This window comes from Oncorhynchus gorbuscha, unplaced genomic scaffold, assembly GCF_021184085.1.
Source record: "Oncorhynchus gorbuscha isolate QuinsamMale2020 ecotype Even-year unplaced genomic scaffold, OgorEven_v1.0 Un_scaffold_1714, whole genome shotgun sequence".
Taxonomy (NCBI): Eukaryota; Metazoa; Chordata; class Actinopteri; order Salmoniformes; family Salmonidae; genus Oncorhynchus; species Oncorhynchus gorbuscha.
Window position 1 is genome coordinate 45,001 of NW_025746410.1, and position 17,462 is coordinate 62,462.

A 17,462-nucleotide genomic window follows, 5' to 3' on the forward strand; every position below is an offset into this window, starting at 1 on the left:
AGTAGTAGTAGTACAGTAGTACAGTAGTAGTAGTACAGTAGTACTATAGTAGTAGTAGTACAGTAGTACAGTAGTAGTAGTACAGTAGTACTATAGTAGTAGTACAGTAGTACTATAGTAGTAGTACAGTAGTAGTAGTACAGTAGTACTATAGTAGTAGTACAGTAGTATTAGTACAGTAGTAGTAGTACAGTAGTAGCAGGCCTTACCAGGTTGTTGGCATCGTAAACTATGATCTCTCCGATGGTGGAGCTGCCTGGGTAGGCCAGGTACGAGTTGGAATGGTTGATGGACAGAGCACACAGACCTAAACAGAACAAACATGTTCATTTCAGTCCACAGAAAGACAGCTTCTGCTTTTCCCCATCAGAAACCCACAGAGCAGCACTGGTTTAGGAAACACTGTTCTGTACACTGTGTTTACCTGAGGGGTTGGAGGGCGTGTTGAGAAGGGTCTTCAGCAGCTTCATGTCTTTGATGTTGTGGATGTACACTGACTCCTCCAGACACACCACCAGCCTCTACAGAGGGGAGAGAGAGAGAGAGAGAGAGAGAGAGAGAGAGAGAGAGAGAGAGAGAGGGGGAGAGAGAGAGAGAGAGAGGGGGGGGAGGAGAGGGAGGGAGAGAGAGGAGAGATGGAGAGGGAGGGGAGAGGGAGAGGGAGGGGAGAGGGAGGGGGAGAGAGAGAGACAGAGAGGGAGAGGGTGAGATGGAGAGGGTGAGATGGAGAGGGAGAGAGAGAGGGGGAGAGGGAGGGGAGAGAGAGAGGGAGAGAGAGAGGGTGAGATGGAGAGGGAGAGAGAGGTGACTGTTAGTATGTGAATTGCGATGATCATTTCCTGGCAGGTTATCCTATGTCAACATGTCCTAACAAAAAGTGTTCAAAATCAACAGCTGCTGACAACAACGTCTCTCTATATGTATGTCTCTGTTGTTGTTACTGTAGTTACCTGTCTGTTGAGTCTGACAGAGAGGATGTTGTTACTGTAGTTACCTGTCTGTTGAGTCTGACAGAGAGGATGTTGTTACTGTAGTTACCTGTCTGTTGAGTCTGACAGAGAGGATGTTGTTACTGTAGTTACCTGTCTGTTGAGTCTGACAGAGAGGATGTTGTTACTGTAGTTACCTGTCTGTTGAGTCTGACAGAGAGGATGTTGTTACTGTAGTTACCTGTCTGTTGAGTCTGACAGAGAGGATGTTGTTACTGTAGTTACCTGTCTGTTGAGTCTGACAGAGAGGATGTTGTTACTGTAGTTACCTGTCTGTTGAGTCTGACAGAGAGGATGTTGTTACTGTAGTTACCTGTCTGTTGAGTCTGACAGAGAGGATGTTGTTACTGTAGTTACCTGTCTGTTGAGTCTGACAGAGAGGATGTTGTTACTGTAGTTACCTGTCTGTTGAGTCTGACAGAGAGGATGTTGTTACTGTAGTTACCTGTCTGTTGAGTCTGACAGAGAGGATGTTGTTACTGTAGTTACCTGTCTGTTGAGTCTGACAGAGAGGATGTTGTTACTGTAGTTACCTGTCTGTTGAGTCTGACAGAGAGGATGTTGTTACTGTAGTTACCTGTCTGTTGAGTCTGACAGAGAGGATGTTGTTACTGTAGTTACCTGTCTGTTGAGTCTGACAGAGAGGATGTTGTTACTGTAGTTACCCGTCTGTTGAGTCTGACAGAGAGGATGTTGTTACTGTAGTTACCCGTCTGTTGAGTCTGACAGAGAGGATGTTGTTACTGTAGTTACCCGTCTGTTGAGTCTGACAGAGAGGATGTTGTTACTGTAGTTACCCGTCTGTTGAGTCTGACAGAGAGGATGTTGTTACTGTAGTTACCCGTCTGTTGAGTCTGACAGAGAGGATGTTGTTACTGTAGTTACCCGTCTGTTGAGTCTGACAGAGAGGATGTTGTTACTGTAGTTACCCGTCTGTTGAGTCTGACAGAGAGGATGTTGTTACTGTAGTTACCTGTCTGTTGAGTCTGACAGAGAGGATGTTGTTACTGTAGTTACCTGTCTGTTGAGTCTGACAGAGAGGATGTTGTTACTGTAGTTACCTGTCTGTTGAGTCTGACAGAGAGGATGTTGTTACTGTAGTTACCTGTCTGTTGAGTCTGACAGAGAGGATGTTGTTACTGTAGTTACCTGTCTGTTGAGTCTGACAGAGAGGATGTTGTTACTGTAGTTACCTGTCTGTTGAGTCTGACAGAGAGGATGTTGTTACTGTAGTTACCTGTCTGTTGAGTCTGACAGAGAGGATGTTGTTACTGTAGTTACCTGTCTGTTGAGTCTGACAGAGAGGATGTTGTTACTGTAGTTACCTGTCTGTTGAGTCTGACAGAGAGGATGTTGTTACTGTAGTTACCTGTCTGTTGAGTCTGACAGAGAGGATGTTGTTACTGTAGTTACCTGTCTGTTGAGTCTGACAGAGAGGATGTTGTTACTGTAGTTACCTGTCTGTTGAGTCTGACAGAGAGGATGTTGTTACTGTAGTTACCTGTCTGTTGAGTCTGACAGAGAGGATGTTGTTACTGTAGTTACCTGTCTGTTGAGTCTGACAGAGAGGATGTTGTTACTGTAGTTACCTGTCTGTTGAGTCTGACAGAGAGGATGTTGTTACTGTAGTTACCTGTCTGTTGAGTCTGACAGAGAGGATGTTGTTACTGTAGTTACCTGTCTGTTGAGTCTGACAGAGAGGATGTTGTTACTGTAGTTACCTGTCTGTTGAGTCTGACAGAGAGGATGTTGTTACTGTAGTTACCCGTCTGTTGAGTCTGACAGAGAGGATGTTGTTACTGTAGTTACCCGTCTGTTGAGTCTGACAGAGAGGATGTTGTTACTGTAGTTACCCGTCTGTTGAGTCTGACAGAGAGGATGTTGTTACTGTAGTTACCCGTCTGTTGAGTCTGACAGAGAGGATGTTGTTACTGTAGTTACCCGTCTGTTGAGTCTGACAGAGAGGATGTTGTTACTGTAGTTACCCGTCTGTTGAGTCTGACAGAGAGGATGTTGTTACTGTAGTTACCCGTCTGTTGAGTCTGACAGAGAGGATGTTGTTACTGTAGTTACCCGTCTGTTGAGTCTGACAGAGAGGATGTTGTTACTGTAGTTACCCGTCTGTTGAGTCTGACAGAGAGGATGTTGTTACTGTAGTTACCTGTCTGTTGAGTCTGACAGAGAGGATGTTGTTACTGTAGTTACCTGTCTGTTGAGTCTGACAGAGAGGATGTTGTTACTGTAGTTACCTGTCTGTTGAGTCTGACAGAGAGGATGTTGTTACTGTAGTTACCTGTCTGTTGAGTCTGACAGAGAGGATGTTGTTACTGTAGTTACCTGTCTGTTGAGTCTGACAGAGAGGATGTTGTTACTGTAGTTACCTGTCTGTTGAGTCTGACAGAGAGGATGTTGTTACTGTAGTTACCTGTCTGTTGAGTCTGACAGAGAGGATGTTGTTACTGTAGTTACCTGTCTGTTGAGTCTGACAGAGAGGATGTTGTTACTGTAGTTACCTGTCTGTTGAGTCTGACAGAGAGGATGTTGTTACTGTAGTTACCCGTCTGTTGAGTCTGACAGAGAGGATGTTGTTACTGTAGTTACCCGTCTGTTGAGTCTGACAGAGAGGATGTTGTTACTGTAGTTACCCGTCTGTTGAGTCTGACAGAGAGGATGTTGTTACTGTAGTTACCCGTCTGTTGAGTCTGACAGAGAGGATGTTGTTACTGTAGTTACCCGTCTGTTGAGTCTGACAGAGAGGATGTTGTTACTGTAGTTACCCGTCTGTTGAGTCTGACAGAGAGGATGTTGTTACTGTAGTTACCCGTCTGTTGAGTCTGACAGAGAGGATGTTGTTACTGTAGTTACCCGTCTGTTGAGTCTGACAGAGAGGATGTTGTTACTGTAGTTACCCGTCTGTTGAGTCTGACAGAGAGGATGTTGTTACTGTAGTTACCCGTCTGTTGAGTCTGACAGAGAGGATGTTGTTACTGTAGTTACCCGTCTGTTGAGTCTGACAGAGAGGATGTTGTTACTGTAGTTACCCGTCTGTTGAGTCTGACAGAGAGGATGTTGTTACTGTAGTTACCCGTCTGTTGAGTCTGACAGAGAGGATGTTGTTACTGTAGTTACCTGTCTGTTGAGTCTGACAGAGAGGATGTTGTTACTGTAGTTACCTGTCTGTTGAGTCTGACAGAGAGGATGTTGTTACTGTAGTTACCCGTCTGTTGAGTCTGACAGAGAGGATGTTGTTACTGTAGTTACCCGTCTGTTGAGTCTGACAGAGAGGATGTTGTTACTGTAGTTACCTGTCTGTTGAGTCTGGCAGAGAGGATGTTGTTACTGTAGTTACCTGTCTGTTGAGTCTGACAGAGAGGATGTTGTTACTGTAGTTACCTGTCTGTTGAGTCTGACAGAGAGGATGTTGTTACTGTAGTTACCCGTCTGTTGAGTCTGACAGAGAGGATGTTGTTACTGTAGTTACCCGTCTGTTGAGTCTGACAGAGAGGATGTTGTTACTGTAGTTACCCGTCTGTTGAGTCTGACAGAGAGGATGTTGTTACTGTAGTTACCCGTCTGTTGAGTCTGACAGAGAGGATGTTGTTACTGTAGTTACCCGTCTGTTGAGTCTGACAGAGAGGATGTTGTTACTGTAGTTACCCGTCTGTTGAGTCTGACAGAGAGGATGTTGTTACTGTAGTTACCTGTCTGTTGAGTCTGACAGAGAGGATGTTGTTACTGTAGTTACCTGTCTGTTGAGTCTGACAGAGAGGATGTTGTTACTGTAGTTACCCGTCTGTTGAGTCTGACAGAGAGGATGTTGTTACTGTAGTTACCCGTCTGTTGAGTCTGACAGAGAGGATGTTGTTACTGTAGTTACCTGTCTGTTGAGTCTGGCAGAGAGGATGTTGTTACTGTAGTTACCTGTCTGTTGAGTCTGACAGAGAGGATGTTGTTACTGTAGTTACCTGTCTGTTGAGTCTGACAGAGAGGATGTTGTTACTGTAGCTGTAGTTGCAGATCTCCGTTCCCTTCTTAAAGTGGTAGACGTTCATCCGTCTGGGGATGGAGAGACTGACCACCACCACCAGACTGCTGGAGAACAACCGCTCCACGATGTACACGTCTGGGGTCTCTGATGGGGAAGAGCAGGGGCACACATGGGGTAAGCATGGTATGGGCATGAGTGTCCTGGGGGGCTGAGGTAGCCTGGTGTTAGTGTCCTGGGGGGGCTGAGGTAGCCTGGTATTAGTGTCCTGGGGGGGCTGAGGTTGCCTGGTATTAGTGTCCTGGGGGGGCTGAGGTAGCCTGGTATTAGTGTCCTGGGGGGGCTGAGGTAGCCTGGTTTTAGTGTCCTGAGGGGGGGCTGAGGTAGCCTGGTATTAGTGCCCTGACATGGTTGGTTTCTATCTCCACACCACTGTGTCTGCCAGTAATAATGAACTGAACAGTAAATCACCAGACTGCTGGCTAGTGAAGTTATCCATCTACTATTGCCTGTCAACCATTTATCAGTCTACACACAGTGTCTGCAACCCAAATTACACCCTATTGCCTATTTACTGTTGACTGGGAGCCACAGGGCTCTATGTATTTGGAACACAGCCAGTGATTCACTACAAGGATGTAGACTAACAGAGAATTACCCATCAATGGAAGAGGACTGGCAAGTAATTATCCCTGTAACTGACACTAATGCCCAGAGAGAGGCTGGACAACACAACTAGAATGAGATGCTCTGTACGGACTGAACAATTCTACAGCTTCCTGTATGAGTCAGAGGCCTGTATGAGTCAGAAGCCTGTATGAGCCAGAGGCCTGTATGAGCCAGAGGCCTGTATGAGCCAGAGGCCTGTATGAGTCAGAGGCCTGTATGAGTCAGAGGCCTGTATGAGTCAGAGGCCTGTATGAGCCAGAGGCCTGTATGAGCCAGAGGCCTGTATGAGTCAGAGGCCTGTATGAGTCAGAAGCCTGTATGAGTCAGAAGCCTGTATGAGTCAGAGGCCTGTATGAGTCAGAGGCCTGTATGAGTCAGAGACTTTAAGGGAGATAAAAGCTCTGGTATAGGAGTCATAGAGTATACAAGCAGCCTATCAGAGAGAGGCAGAGGAGTACAGGTTAGTTTGGGACGGGATCTAGGGGAATGGTCTAGGGGTTTGTTTGGGACGGGGTCTCGGGGAAGAGGTATGTTTGGGATGGGGTCTAAGGGAAGGGTCGAGGGGTGTGGTTGGGACGGGGTCTAAGGGAAGGGTCTAGGGGTTTGTTTGGGACAGGATCTAGGGGAAGGGTCTAGGGGTTTGTTTGGGACAGGGTCTAAGGGAAGGGTCTAGGAGTGTGTTTGGGACAGGGCTATACTAACCGCTCTCGTAGATGCAGTCCAGTTTGTCCACTGAGGTCACAGAGAACAGCTTATAGCCTGTCTTGGTTCCCACTGCCAATGACCTGAGAACACAACAACACATACAGAGGTTGATAAACACATATAGAATATTACAAGTCAAAGTGACTAATGTGTGACTAGTTTCTTCATGCACACCAGAGTATTTAGGAATACAGAGTGCACACACACACACACACACACACACACACACACACACACACACACACACACACACACACACACACACACACACACACACACACACACACACACACACACACACACACACACACACACACACACACACACACACACACAGGTAGATCATTATTTTAAAAACACATTGAATATGTTAGGGTAAAAACAAGTCAATGATGTGTGACTCATCTCATGCACACCAGACTTTGCTCTCAATGGTTTTATAGACACTGTTTATTTGGGGATTCCAGAACGAGAAACAGTTACTTTGTTTTTCAAGTTTGCTGCAAGGACTTTTGATAAAAGGGACAAAAACATGGAATTGGAAAGTTGCAAGTGTGACTCTTTCCTCGTGTAAATGCTGTGTTCTCCATCCATTCTGGACAGGAGGGAACTTCCCCCAAACTTCATGACTGACATATCATTTTCAGTTCAACATGATATTGCCTTGGGAGTGCTGATGTGATTGAACTTGCTCAGTTATCATTTTGCATAGCCAGTCCAAAAGATTTTCCTCTCGCTCTCTCTCGCTCTCTCTCTCAGGACAGTCATCTTGCAGGGAGAACAGTCATCTAGCAGGGAGGACAGTCATCTAGCAGGGAGGACAGTCATCTAGCAGGGAGGACAGTCATCTAGCAGGGAGGACAGTCATCTTGCAGGGAGGACAGTCATCTAGCAGGGAGGACAGTCATCTAGCAGGGAGGACAGTCATCTAGCAGGGAGGACAGTCATCTAGCAGGGAGGACAGTCATCTAGCAGGGAGGACAGTCATCTTGCAGGGAGGACAGTCATCTTGCAGGGAGGACAGTCATGTAGTAGGGAGGACAGTCATCTAGCAGGGAGGACAGTCATCTAGTAGGGAGGACAGTCATCTTGCAGGGATGACAGTCATCTAGCAGGGAGGACAGTCATCTAGCAGGGAGGACTGTTATCTAGCAGGGAGGACAGTCATCTAGCAGGGAGGACAGTCATCAGGGAGGACAGTCATCTAGCAGGGAGGACAGTCATCTAGCAGGGAGGACAGTCATCTAGCAGGGAGGACAGTCATCTAGCAGGGAGGACAGTCATCTAGCAGGGAGGACAGTCATCTAGCAGGGAGGACAGTCATCTAGCAGGGAGGACAGTCATCTAGTAGGGAGGACAGTCATCTAGTAGGGAGGACAGTCATCTAGTAGGGAGGACAGTCATCTAGTAGGGAGGACAGTCATCTAGCAGGGAGGACAGTCATCTAGCAGGGAGGACAGTCATCTAGCAGGGAGGACAGTCATCTAGCAGGGAGGACAGTCATCTAGCAGGGAGGACAGTCATCTAGCAGGGAGGACAGTCATCTAGCAGGGAGGACAGTCATCTAGCAGGGAGGACAGTCATCTAGCAGGGAGGACAGTCATCTAGTAGGGAGGACAGTCATCTAGTAGGGAGGACAGTCATCTAGTAGGGAGGACAGTCATCTAGCAGGGAGGACAGTCATCTAGCAGGGAGGACAGTCATCTAGCAGGGTGGACAGTCATCTAGTAGGGAGGACAGTCATCTAGTAGGGAGGACAGTCATCTAGTAGGGAGGACAGTCATCTAGCAGGGAGGACAGTCATCTAGCTAGGGTGTTTAGGGGCATGTCCCAATTGGCACCCTAAATAGTGCACTACTTTTTGACCAGGGCCCATAGGTTAGTGCACTATATAGGGAATAGGGTGCCATTGCAGTGTTTTATAAAGTTGACTGAGTTGTTCCATTGGACAGTTTCTAAAAGCCACTACTCTGTTCCCTTGGATGGGACTGTCTGCTGTACATGTCTGGTCCCGCTATGGAAACGGGACCAAACCTGCAATCATCATCACTGAAAGAAAGAAAAGAGTGTTTGACATTTTTCTTTTGACACAAACACAACCAGATTCCACAGTAAGCTCTCAGTCTTCACGGGTACGCATTGTTCCTGACTTTGTTTCAAATGGATATCTTTATCCTGAACTTTCTTTATTTTTTTTTGCTCGTTTTGAATGCTGTTTTTATTGTGAGATCTCTGGTGGATCAGATTCCCACTGTAGGCTGTATTACGTAGGCCTATGGGGTTTAAACATGATCAGATCAGATCCCCACTGTAGGCTGTATTACGTAGGCCTATGGGGTTAGACAATGATCAGATCCCCACTGTAGGCTGTATTACGTAGGCCTATGGGGTTTACAAAAATGATCAGATCAGATCCCCACTGTAGGCTGTATTACGTAGGCCTATGGGGTTTACAAAATGATCAGATCAGATCCCCACTGTAGGCTGTATTACGTAGGCCTATGGGGTTTAAAAATGATCAGATCAGATCCCCACTGTAGGCTGTATTACGTAGGCCTATGGGGTTTAAAAAATGCCCCCCTTTTGGCCGACGTATCAAAATGCTTTGGGAATATGTCGTTTGGAGAGCGGTTGAACATTGGGAATATGTTGTTTGGAGAGCGGTTGAACATTGGGAATATGTTGTTTGGAGAGCGGTTGAACATTGGGAATGTGTCGTTTGGAGAGCGGTTGAACATTGGGAATGTGTCGTTTGGAGAGCGGTTGAACATTGGGAATGTGTCGTTTGGAGAGCGGTTGAACATTGGGAATGTGTCGTTTGGAGAGCGGTTGAACATTGGGAATGTGTCGTTTGGAGAGCGGTTGAACATTGGGAATGTGTTGTTTGGAGAGCGGTTGAACATTGGGAATGTGTTGTTTGGAGAGCGGTTGAACATTGGGAATGTGTCGTTTGGAGAGCGGTTGAACATTGGGAATGTGTCGCAGAGACATCAAACTTTAAGTTTTTATTTTCTCACAAATCAACACCATAATATATTGCCCATCCCATCTTGAAAGAAAACATAGCCTGAAGTTGCACCAGGAAAAATTGTTGAAGTAATTGTATATTCAGATCCAAACCCCAACACCACAGGACAACAGGTCTACTCTGTTCAGATCTAAACCCCAACACCACAGGACAACAGGTCTACTCTGTTCAGATCTAAACCCCAACACCACAGGACAACAGGTCTACTCTGTTCTGATCTAAACCCCAACACCACAGGACAACAGGTCTACTCTGTTCTATGTTCTGATCCAAACCACAGGACAACAGGTCTACTCTGTTCAGATCTAAACCCCAACACCACAGGACAACAGGTCTACTCTGTTCAGATCTAAACCCCAACACCACAGGACAACAGGTCTACTCTGTTCAGATCCAAACCCCAACACCACAGGACAACAGGTCTACTCTGTTCAGATCCAAACCCCAACACCACAGGACAACAGGTCTACTCTGTTCTGATCCAAACCCCAACACCACAGGACAACAGGTCTACTCTGTTCTGATCCAAACCACAGGACAACAGGTCTACTCTGTTCTGATCTAAACCCCAACACCACAGGACAACAGGTCTACTCTGTTCTGATCCAAACCCCAACACCACAGGACAACAGGTCTACTCTGTTCTGATCTAAACCCCAACACCACAGGACAACAGGTCTACTCTGTTCAGATCCAAACCCCAACACCACAGGACAACAGGTCTACTCTGTTCTATGTTCAGATCTAAACCCCAACACCACAGGACAACAGGTCTACTCTGTTCAGATCCAAACCCCAACACCACAGGACAACAGGTCTACTCTGTTCAGATCCAAACCCCAACACCACAGGACAACAGGTCTACTCTTTTCTGATCCAAACCCCAACACCACAGGACAACAGGTCTACTCTGTTCAGATCTAAACCCCAACACCACAGGACAACAGGTCTACTCTGTTCTATGTTCTGATCCAAACCCCAACACCACAGGACAACAGGTCTACTCTGTTCAGATCTAAACCCCCAACACCACAGGACAACAGGTCTACTCTGTTCAGATCTAAACCCCCAACACCACAGGACAACAGGTCTACTCTGTTCAGATCTAAACCCCAACACCACAGGACAACAGGTCTACTCTGTTCTATGTTCAGATCTAAACCCCAACACCACAGGACAACAGGTCTACTCTGTTCTATGTTCTGATCCAAACCCCAACACCACAGGACAACAGGTCTACTCTGTTCTGATCCAAACCCCAACACCACAGGACAACAGGTCTACTCTGTTCAGATCTGATCTAAACCCCAACACCACAGGACAACAGGTCTACTCTGTTCAGATCCACAGGAAACCCCAACACCACAGGACAACAGGTCTACTCTGTTCAGATCTAAACCCCAACACCACAGGACAACAGGTCTACTCTGTTCAGATCTAAACCCCAACACCACAGGACAACAGGTCTACTCTGTTCAGATCTAAACCCCCAACACCACAGGACAACAGGTCTACTCTGTTCAGATCTAAACCCCCAACACCACAGGACAACAGGTCTACTCTGTTCAGATCTAAACCCCCAACACCACAGGACAACAGGTCTACTCTGTTCAGATCTAAACCCCAACACCACAGGACAACAGGTCTACTCTGTTCAGATCCAAACCCCAACACCACAGGACAACAGGTCTACTCTGTTCAGATCTAAACCCCCAACACCACAGGACAACAGGTCTACTCTGTTCTGATCTAAACCCCCAACACCACAGGACAACAGGTCTACTCTGTTCAGATCTAAACCCCCAACACCACAGGACAACAGGTCTACTCTGTTCAGATCTAAACCCCCAACACCACAGGACAACAGGTCTACTCTGTTCAGATCTAAACCCCAACACCACAGGACAACAGGTCTACTCTGTTCAGATCTAAACCCCAACACCACAGGACAACAGGTCTACTCTGTTCAGATCTAAACCCCCAACACCACAGGACAACAGGTCTACTCTGTTCTGATTAAAACCCCAACACCACAGGACAACAGGTCTACTCTGTTCAGATCTAAACCCCAACACCACAGGACAACAGGTCTACTCTGTTCTGATCTAAACCCCCAACACCACAGGACAACAGGTCTACTCTGTTCTGATCTAAACCCCCAACACCACAGGACAACAGGTCTACTCTGTTCAGATCTAAACCCCAACACCACAGGACAACAGGTCTACTCTGTTCAGATCTAAACCCCCAACACCACAGGACAACAGGTCTACTCTGTTCAGATCTAAACCCCCAACACCACAGGACAACAGGTCTACTCTGTTCAGATCTAAACCCCCAACACCACAGGACAACAGGTCTACTCTGTTCTGTGTTCAGATCTAAACCCCAACACCACAGGACAACAGGTCTACTCTGTTCAGATCTAAACCCCAACACCACAGGACAACAGGTCTACTCTGTTCTGATCTAAACCCCAACACCACAGGACAACAGGTCTACTCTGTTCTGATCTAAACCCCAACACCACAGGACAACAGGTCTACTCTGTTCTGATCTAAACCCCCAACACCACAGGACAACAGGTCTACTCTGTTCTGATCTAAACCCCCAACACCACAGGACAACAGGTCTACTCTGTTCTGATCTAAACCCCAACACCACAGGACAACAGGTCTACTCTGTTCTGATCTAAACCCCAACACCACAGGACAACAGGTCTACTCTGTTCTGATCCAAACCCCAACACCACAGGACAACAGGTCTACTCTGTTCAGATCTAAACCCCCAACACCACAGGACAACAGGTCTACTCTGTTCAGATCTAAACCCCCAACACCACAGGACAACAGGTCTACTCTGTTCTGATCTAAACCCCAACACCACAGGACAACAGGTCTACTCTGTTCAGATCTAAACCCCCAACACCACAGGACAACAGGTCTACTCTGTTCAGATCTAAACCCCCAACACCACAGGACAACAGGTCTACTCTGTTCAGATCTAAACCCCAACACCACAGGACAACAGGTCTACTCTGTTCTGATCCAAACCCCCAACACCACAGGACAACAGGTCTACTCTGTTCTGATCCAAACCCCCAACACCACAGGACAACAGGTCTACTCTGTTCAGATCTAAACCCCCAACACCACAGGACAACAGGTCTACTCTGTTCAGATCTAAACCCCAACACCACAGGACAACAGGTCTACTCTGTTCAGATCTAAACCCCAACACCACAGGACAACAGGTCTACTCTGTTCAGATCTAAACCCCAACACCACAGGACAACAGGTCTACTCTGTTCAGATCTAAACCCCAACACCACAGGACAACAGGTCTACTCTGTTCAGATCTAAACCCCAACACCACAGGACAACAGGTCTACTCTGTTCAGATCTAAACCCCAACACCACAGGACAACAGGTCTACTCTGTTCAGATCTAAACCCCAACACCACAGGACAACAGGTCTACTCTGTTCAGATCTAAACCCCCAACACCACAGGACAACAGGTCTACTCTGTTCTGATCTAAACCCCCAACACCACAGGACAACAGGTCTACTCTGTTCTGATCTAAACCCCAACACCACAGGACAACAGGTCTACTCTGTTCAGATCTAAACCCCAACACCACAGGACAACAGGTCTACTCTGTTCTGATCCAAACCCCAACACCACAGGACAACAGGTCTACTCTGTTCAGATCTAAACCCCAACACCACAGGACAACAGGTCTACTCTGTTCAGATCTAAACCCCCAACACCACAGGACAACAGGTCTACTCTGTTCTGATCTAAACCCCAACACCACAGGACAACAGGTCTACTCTGTTCAGATCTAAACCCCAACACCACAGGACAACAGGTCTACTCTGTTCAGATCTAAACCCCCAACACCACAGGACAACAGGTCTACTCTGTTCAGATCTAAACCCCCAACACCACAGGACAACAGGTCTACTCTGTTCTGATCTAAACCCCCAACACCACAGGACAACAGGTCTACTCTGTTCAGATCTAAACCCCAACACCACAGGACAACAGGTCTACTCTGTTCAGATCTAAACCCCAACACCACAGGACAACAGGTCTACTCTGTTCTGATCCAAACCCCAACACCACAGGACAACAGGTCTACTCTGTTCAGATCTAAACCCCAACACCACAGGACAACAGGTCTACTCTGTTCTGATCTAAACCCCCAACACCACAGGACAACAGGTCTACTCTGTTCTGATCTAAACCCCAACACCACAGGACAACAGGTCTACTCTGTTCTATGTTCAGATCTAAACCCCAACACCACAGGACAACAGGTCTACTCTGTTCAGATCTAAACCCCCAACACCACAGGACAACAGGTCTACTCTGTTCTATGTTCAGATCTAAACCCCAACACCACAGGACAACAGGTCTACTCTGTTCAGATCCAAACCCCAACACCACAGGACAACAGGTCTACTCTGTTCTGCATTCCTTTATGAAGTAAACACTCTCATGCTCAAGGTTTTTTACCAGTTACCTAACTAAGACAGAATCGATGGACAGGTGTGTGTGTGTGTATGCGGGTGTGCATGTGTGTGTTACCTAGTACCGAGCCTACGACAGAAGCTATGGACAGGTTGTGAAAATTTTCTCCACAGTGCCAGTCAGCCTCATATCAGGTGAGCAGGCGATCTGAGAGTTATTCACTGTCCCAGATATACTGTCCCTATTCCCTACATACAATAGGGCTCTATAAGCCCTGGTCCAAACTACTAATACTGTCCCTATTCCCTACATACAGTAGGGCTCTATAGGCCCTGGTCCAAACTACTAATACTGTCCCTATTCCCTACATACAATAGGGCTCTATAAGCCCTGGTCCAAACTACTAATACTGTCCCTATTCCCTACATACAATAGGGCTCTATAAGCCCTGGTCCAAACTACTAATACTGTCCCTATTCCCTACATACAGTAGGGCTCTATAAGCCCTGGTCCAAACTACTAATACTGTCCCTATTCCCTACATACAGTAGGGCTCTATAAGCCCTGGTCCAAACTACTAATACTGTCCCTATTCCCTACATACAGTAGGGCTCTATAAGCCCTGGTCAAAACTACTAATACTGTCCCTATTCCCTACATACAGTAGGGCTCTATAAGCCCTGGTCCAAACTACTAATACTGTCCCTATTCCCTACATACAATAGGGCTCTATAAGCCCTGGTCCAAACTACTAATACTGTCCCTATTCCCTACATACAGTAGGGCTCTATAGGCCCTGGTCCAAACTACTAATACTGTCCCTATTCCCTACATACAGTAGGGCTCTATAGGCCCTGGTCAAAACTACTAATACTGTCCCTATTCCCTACATACAGTAGGGCTCTATAGGCCCTGGTCCAAACTACTAATACTGTCCCTATTCCCTACATACAGTAGGGCTCTATAGGCCCTGGTCAAAACTACTACTACTGTCCCTATTCCCTACATACAGTAGGGCTCTATAGGCCCTGGTCAAAACTACTAATACTGTCCCTATTCCCTATATACAGTAGGGCTCTATAGGCCCTGGTCAAAACTAGTGATACTGTCCCTATTCCCTACATACAGTAGGGCTCTATAGGCCCTGGTCAAAACTACTAATACTGTCCCTATTCCCTACATACAGTAGGGCTCTATAGACCCTGGTCAAAACTACTAATACTGTCCCTATTCCCTACATACAGTAGGGCTCTATAGGCCCTGGTCCAAACTACTAATACTGTCCCTATTCCCTACATACAGTAGGGCTCTATAGGCCCTGGTCAAAACTACTAATACTGTCCCTATTCCCTACATACATAATAATAATAATAATATATGCCATTTAGCAGACGCTTTTATCCAAAAACTACAGTAATACTGTCCCTATTCCCTACCCATACAGTAGGGCTGAGCTACAGAAGGACCACATACAGTAGGGCTCTATAGGCCCTGTAGGCCCTGGTCAAAACTACTGATACTGTCCCTATTCCCTACATACAGTAGGGCTCTATAGGCCCTGGTCCAAACTACTAATACTGTCCCTATTCCCTACATACAGTAGGGCTCCATAGGCCCTGGTCAAAACTACTTCTACTGTCCCTATTCCCTACATACAGTAGGGCTCTATAGGCCCTGGTCCAAACTACTAATACTGTCCCTATTCCCTATATACAGTAGGGCTCTATAGGCCCTGGTCCAAACTACTACTACTGTCCCTATTCCCTACATACAGTAGGGCTCTATAGGCCCTGGTCAAAACTACTACTACTGTCCCTATTCCCTACATACAGTAGGGCTCTATAGGCCCTGGTCCAAACTACTACTACTGTCCCTATTCCCTATATACAGTAGGGCTCTATAGGCCCTGGTCCAAACTACTAATACTGTCCCTATTCCCTACATACAGTAGGGCTCTATAGGCCCTGGTCCAAACTACTACTACTGTCCCTATTCCCTACATACAGTAGGGCTCCATAGGCCCTGGTCAAAACAACTTCTACTGTCCCTATTCCCTACATACAGTAGGGCTCTATAGGCCCTGGTCCAAACTACTAATACTGTCCCTATTCCCTATATACAGTAGGGCTCTATAGGCCCTGGTCCAAACTACTACTACTGTCCCTATTCCCTATATACAGTAGGGCTCTATAGGCCCTGGTCCAAACTACTACTACTGTCCCTATTCCCTATATACAGTAGGGCTCTATAGGCCCTGGTCCAAACTACTAATACTGTCCCTATTCCCTACATACAGTAGGGCTCTATAGGCCCTGGTCCAAACTACTACTACTGTCCCTATTCCCTACATACAGTAGGGCTCTATAGGCCCTGGCCACAACTAGTGCAGGGAACAGGATGCCATTTGGGATATATTTCTGTTCATGAAAAGTAGTTGATCGTGGCGATTCAAGCATTCTCAGTCAGTGCTTACATTAGTCAAAGGAACTCTCTCTCAGTCAAATGGAGTCATTAAGAAAGTGATCAATAGATGTCTATAGGCATTAGTGTGTATAACAGGAGTGCTTTAGAAGCCCCGTCGTTCTGCCTCCAGAACGGTTCCATCCACTGTTGTCAACCGTCGCTTTTTTTTTTTGAATAAATCCTGTGGTTTCAGGTTTAGCATAATGAGTGTGTTTTGTTCAGAGGACTGTGAACTGCCCACTCTGATCATCACATGCGAATTCTGTAGCCGCTATGTAGAATTCTATAACATCTATGGGCTATTTATTTAGGACCTCACAATGAAAGGGAAATATTTTTTAGATTGAATCACCATGATATCATACTGAAAGGTGTATTTATCTATAACTTATTTTACAGGAAATGACAAGGACATTTGCTGAGAGAGCATTCTGTTGTAGGCAACCAACCCAACAGGCAGCGGGTTCGGAGGCGCTTACGTGGAGTCTTGGTTGAAAGAGGCGCAGCCAAGCCCCGTCAGCTCCGTCCCCGGCCCGGCTCCCGGTTCACCGGGTCCGCTAGGACCGTCAGCTCCCTCTCCCGTCTCCATCCCGATTCCCAGCGACCTCTTTCCCTCCCTCCGCCCTGGATCGGAGGCCTGGGATCGGCTTTGCCTCTTGGCACGATAGCGTCGGATTGAGGATCCAGCTGAGAAGAAATCTCGATCGCCTTTTTAACAATAAACCGATCTAATCATAGGCCTGAGTGTTTTGAACTCCTTATATCCGGTGTTTTTAGAATCCAACTCTGAGTTCCATAAATGTTCCTGTTTAGTACAGAAGAGATCAGACACTCTAGAGAAAGAAGAAGGGAAAAACCGAAGCAAAACAAGAACAGCTGACAGCTTGTTGCGTCACTCGGATTTCCCGTCCCAGTTGGCTGAAAGCGAAATTCAATGTTGTCGTCGGCTCGATTCTGATTGGTCAGGTGCATAGAGAATAATATAGAGGCCTGTAGTGGCCAAAAGTCTATTTTAGCATGGGCAGCGCCAGAGGGGAAGATGCGAAGCAAAAGGTTTTACTCCGCCCAAAATCTGTCCACGAAAATAAGCCCAACTTTGAAAAAAACGACTTCATATTGGAGTTGTGCCTGTTTTCCAGAGATAGA

The 17,462-nt window shown here is 46.7% G+C and overlaps 1 protein-coding gene across 1 annotated transcript in view; it reads right to left on the reverse strand.

The window, feature by feature from the left end:
- LOC124023896 (WD repeat domain phosphoinositide-interacting protein 1-like) overlaps nt 1–17,224 on the reverse strand; it is a 49,386-nt gene extending 32,162 nt beyond the window's left edge. Inside the window, exons 1-5 of the mRNA XM_046338058.1 lie at nt 16,796–17,224; nt 6,346–6,428; nt 4,955–5,121; nt 425–521; nt 210–307 (exon numbers count right to left, since the gene is read on the reverse strand). Coding sequence (XP_046194014.1) covers nt 210–307; nt 425–521; nt 4,955–5,121; nt 6,346–6,428; nt 16,796–16,905 — 555 coding nt within the window. The 5' untranslated portion in view covers nt 16,906–17,224. The remainder of the gene's footprint in view (nt 1–209; nt 308–424; nt 522–4,954; nt 5,122–6,345; nt 6,429–16,795) is intronic.
- Between the last annotated feature and the right edge of the window lie 238 nt (nt 17,225–17,462).